General features: G+C 33.8%; 1 protein-coding gene across 1 annotated transcript; it reads right to left on the bottom strand.

The window, feature by feature from the left end:
* Positions 1-776: 776 nt before the first annotated feature.
* LOC104897301 (uncharacterized) lies at positions 777-1,703 on the bottom strand. Its single transcript, XM_010684162.1, has one exon. It carries the CDS (start codon positions 1,701-1,703, stop codon positions 777-779), a length of 927 nt encoding a protein of 308 aa, XP_010682464.1.
* Positions 1,704-5,587: the final 3,884 nt, after the last annotated feature.

Below are 5,587 nucleotides of genomic sequence, written 5' to 3'. Positions count from 1 at the left end.
GATAAAAAAGATACACACATTATCATTCTCATTTTCCTATTGGTAGAGGTTCTGGTTCATGGAACAAGCCTTATCAATCCAATTCTACTGCTATGGTAGAGGTTCTTGGACTAAAAAATCATATTGCTGTGAGCATTGCAAAATGACTGGTCATTCAATTGAAAGATGTTTCAAACTACATGGCCCTTCATCTGGATACAGAGGAAAAGGTAAAAGAATTGAAGCTATTATCTATGGTGATGATGATGAAGGACAATCAGATTATGATGCTGAACCAGCTCATCTTACTACTGAGCAATATCAGAAGTTTCCGGACCATATGCAAGCTCAAGTCTATACTAAGCAACAACAATTAGTTCCATCGGACTCTTTGAGTGTGTAGTTGCTTGTGCATTCAACTCATACTTTAGCATATGTGGCAGGTACAAGTTTATCATCTTGCTTCAATGCTAAGTGGATTATTGACAGTGGTGTAACTGATCATATTTGTTCAAACTTAGACTTATTTGACACATATGCAAAGTTCACTAAACCCAATAATTCTATTACTATTGCTGATGGTCAGCAAGCTATGGCTGAACCAGGCCCTGCCCTGGGGCAGGGCCGGTGGGGCCCCCGCCCAGGGCCTAAAAAAAAATTTCGATTTTGCCTCTTTTTTTTTTTTGCTAGATAAGTAAAGTATATTGATCACCAAAACAACTATACAAGCCACCACAAACCAAGGGAGAAACAAACCAACTAGGTTGGACCCCCTCCCCCAAGGCGTGCCCAAAAAGCTAATTACAAATCATCATTGAGTTAGCTCTATCTCTTAACCAACTTTTATCTCTATTTGTAATCTTATATGGGATTACACTATAGATTCTATCTATACAAACTTTCTGAATTCTATGAACATGATACCTGATGATATCAATTTTACTGTTCCAAACTGCATCATTCCTTGCAAGCCATATGAAATAGATAGCAGCCCCCAGCACTGCTAATAGGCTTTGCTTCTGGAACCTTGACCTTCTGCTAGTAAGCACTTTCCTACAGCTGCTGTCAATGCTGTCTCCAAATAATTCAAACTGCATCCACTTAGAGATTGACTTGCACACCTCTAGACTGAAAGGGCAGTTAAAGAAGATATGTAAATGAGTTTCATCCTCAGTACCACATAATCTGCATAAGGGATCATCTATAATTCCCATGTTTCTTAATCTCAGGGCTATATTAAGCCTTTCCTTCATAACAAGCCAGCATATAAACCTATGCTTGGGAAGAGTTAATCTATTCCAAACAAATTTACTCCAGTTCACCTTTTCATTTTCACCAGTAAGCTTCTTGTAGCACTCTTGAATTGAGAACTTCTGCATATTAGTCAATTGCTGAGCTGTATATATCATTTTCATCTGTTCCTTTACTTCACAGATTCTCTTCCAGTACCAACTACTATCCTGGGTGGGCACATATGACCACCACTCAGCACCCTTGATATAGACTGCATTGATCCATCTTAGCCATAAGCTATCTTTCTTTGCTTCAATTGCCCATACATATCTACCAAGTGCAGCTACATTCCACAGAGTTATCCTTCTCAACCCAAGACCACCTTCACCTTTAGGAGTGCACACATGTTCCCAGCTAACATTTCCAGGCCTATGACTGAAATAGTCTCCACTCCAGAGGAAAGCCCTACAAATGTTATTTATCTCCTGCATAACTCTTTTTGGAATTATCATCAACTGTGCCCAGTGTGTCGATTTTGCCTCTTAGTTTTTGTAAAAAAGAAAAGAAAAGAAAAGAAAGTTTTAGAAATACACGAACAAAACTATGAGAAGGCAGAACACTGAAACTGAAACTTTCCTCTAACCTCCCGCATATCACGCCTTTCAGTTTCCATTCTCCAAAAATCGCAGATTCAACCATTCTTCCTATAATCTTTCCTATTATTTCTCCCTAAAATCTCTTGCAAATTAACTGAAAATATATTATTCTCCAGTTATAATCTTCAAAATCCAACGGGAAGAAAGAAGTTTTTGGGAATGAATAGTTCATTCTTCCTTCCCTATATCTAAATTCTCCAATTACAAAGAACCCATTGTTCTAAATTTTCAGATTTCAACAGTTCATGAGGTTTGTATATTGTAAGTTCATTCTCTAATTTTTCTTCGGCAATTTGGCGATTTGTCAATTTTATTTATGAATTTTGTATGTTAATTTGATTTATTTAAAGATTAGGGAACTTGTTAATTTGATAATTTATCTTCCGATTACGTAATTCGTATGAATGAATGATTGTTGTGGCTAGCACTTAGCAAACAAACCCAATTCCTTGTGGTTAACAGTTAACTATATTAGATTCTTGTGCTTCTAGTTGTGTTATTAAATATTTCCAGTTTTAATTGAGCGTTAGTCCTTAATTCCTTGTGGTGGTACTTTGATTAAATGATTAGCTGATCAATTGTTGTTCGACGTTCGTGGAAATTGAGTATTGACAGAGGATGTTATGGCCAACTTTTTATATTGCTATTTAATCCTTTTTGTAATTTATTTTTTTTAGAATTTGTTAAACTTATGAACGTAGAACAGGAAAGAGCCAATTTTTATAGGATAGAAAATAATTAAACTAATAATTTCATTTATTTGCAGACATTATGGACTTCAAAGACAAACACTTATGTAGAGGATCATCTAATTTCACAGGTGTTGTTGTTCTTTTCTATATTAGTTGAATTGCTATATAATCTTGTCGAACCATTTATCTGGTAGTGAGAAAAGAAAGAAAAGAAAACAAAGAGAGGAGTTAGAAGAATCACAAAGGGGAGCTCTTAATAAATATTTTAAGAAAAAAGTAGGAGAACCTTCGGAGAGGGTGGATCTAGATAATCAGGGTCAAAATAATGAAAATTCAAATGATTATGCTACTAATGTGAATAAAGTTGATAACGCTACTAATGTGATTGATCTTAATAATGCTACTAATATGAATGATGCTGATAATGCTACTAATGTGAATGATTTTGATAATGTGACAAATGAGATTGATCCCAATAATCCTATTAGCTTGAGTGATCCCGAAGATACTACTAATTTAAACGATAATGCCGCAAATCAAGATAATGAGGATATTCCTAATTTGGGTGACCCTAATCATGTACCAAATGAGTCTAGTGTTGAAGATGTTGGGGTTGATACACACTTTGTTCCCCCTTTGGACATTTATGATCCTAGATTTTGAGGTGTTCTTGATAACAAGTCTAGAGATATTTTAGTTGAGAAAGGACCTATAAGAGAAATAAATCTAAAATTTCCCTTAGATGGTAAGTCTAGGCATTTTTCATATGCTTATTTTTCTAGAAAAATGAGTAATGGAGAGAGTCGTGAGAAAATGGTTGGCTACTCTAAACTGTGGAAAAGTATATTGTTTTTGTTGTAAATATTCACAAAGCAAAATGAAACGAGCTCTCTAGCAACTGATGGATTGAGTGATTGGAAGCATTTGAGTGAGAGACTCAAAGAATATGATAATAATGTTGATCATATGACTATCATGAATGTTTAGACTGAATTAAGAGTGAGATTAAAGACTAATCAAACGCTTGATAAAGACTTGCAACAAGCTAAGGAATTTCAAAGGAGAAAGAACGATGGAGACAAGTCTTAGTAAGAACAATTTCGGTTGTTAAATGTCTTGCTAAAAATAATTTAGCTTTTCGAGGATCGAATGAGAAAATTTATGAGGAAAGTAATGGCAACTTTTTGGGATTAATTGAAATGATTGCTGAATTTGATTTGCCAATGCAAGACCATCTTAGGCGTATTCAAAATGAAGAAGTTCACTACCATTATAGTCATTAAATTCAAAATGAGTTAATCTCTCTCTTGGCACATAGTATTAGAACTTCTATCATAAGACTCGTTAAAGAGGCAAAATATTTCTCAATTATTCTTGATTGTACCCCTGATGTAAGTCACTAAGAACAAATGACTCTAATAGTATAATGTGTTAATATGTCGATTACGAAAATAAAAATAGAGGAGTACTTTTTAGAATTCTTAAGGGTGGATGATACATCAGGACATGGGCTTTTTAATGAGTTAGTAGATGCATTAAAATCTCTTGAGTTTAATATTGATGATGTGAGGGGCCAAGGATATGATAATGGTTCTAATATGAAAGGAAAACATTGCTTGACATAAATCCTAGAGCTTTATATATGCCATGCGCTTGTCATAGTCTAAATCTTACTCTATGTGATATGGCACATTCCTGTGTTAAAGCAATTTCTTTTTTTTGGGATTGTGCAACGTATATATTCATTGTTTGCCAGTTCCACCAAAAGGTGGAAAATTTTATGTGATAATGTTTCTGAAACTGTTAAATCTTCATTTGATACTCGATGGGAAAGTCGAATTAAAAGTATCAAAGCTATTAGATTTCCTGCTCCAAAAATAAGATTAGCTTAGTTACAATTATATGAATGTGCTGGTACTGATGCTAAGACTAAAAGTGAAGCCGAAAGTTTGGCTAATGCTCTTGAAAGTTTTGAATTCTTACTTGGGATGGTTATTTGGTATGATATTCTATTTGCAATTAATTTGGTGAGTAAGAAATTGCAATCTAAACCAATGTGCATTGATGCTACAATTCATGAATTAGATGGTGTAATGCCATATTTTGAAAACTACAGAAATGAGGGGTTTGAAAACAGTATGAATAGTGCTAAGTGTCTTGCAATTGATATGAACATAGAGCCGATTCTTCCAACTAAGCGTCATATTTTCAGAAAAAGACAATTTGATGAGAATAATCAAGATGAAGCAAATCACCCAAGGAGTCTTTTAGAGTTAATTATTTTTTGGTGGTTGTAGATATGGCTATTGCTTCATTGAAAGATAGATTTGAACAATTAAAAGTTTTTGAAGATCTTCTTGGATTTTTAATTGATTTAGTAAGGTTGAAGCCATTGGATATTGCTAAATTAAGAGAAAGTTGCAATAAGTTTAAGAATGCTTTTTCTCATAATAATTTGTCGGATGTTGATGCAAATGACTTTTTTTATGAAATGAAAGTATTGCAAATGACATTGCCAAATGTTTTTATGTCCGCAATTGAAATTCTTGAGTTTGTCAAACATGCAGATTACTGTCCAAATGTTTCAATTGCTTACCGAATCCAACTAACGATGCCGGTGACAGTAGCATATGTAGAAAGAAGTTTTTCAAAGTTGAAGTTATTGAAAAGTTATTTGAGATCAACAATGTCACAAGAAAGATTAAATGGTTTAGCAATGTTAAGTATTGAAAAGAATATGTTGGAAAATATTGATGTTGACACTATCATCAATGATTTTGCATCCAAAAATGGACGGAGACAATGTTTTTTATAATAATTTGTATGGTGAAATATTATTTTTAAGATTGATTTTTGATTGTAATACTTCTCTTTTGATTAATTTAATGAAAAAATTTCATTAGTATTTTTATATTATATATATCTTTCAATTTCTCATGCGTTAGGGGCCCAAAATTTTAATCTCGCCCCGGGCCTAGTAATGTTCAGGAACGACCCTAGGTTGAACACATTGGAAATGTTATGTTC

Source organism: Beta vulgaris, chromosome 1 (genome assembly GCF_026745355.1).
Source record: "Beta vulgaris subsp. vulgaris cultivar EL10 chromosome 1, EL10.2, whole genome shotgun sequence".
In the NCBI taxonomy this organism is placed as follows: Eukaryota; Viridiplantae; Streptophyta; class Magnoliopsida; order Caryophyllales; family Amaranthaceae; genus Beta; species Beta vulgaris.
This window is presented reverse-complemented; position numbering and strand designations above follow the sequence as displayed.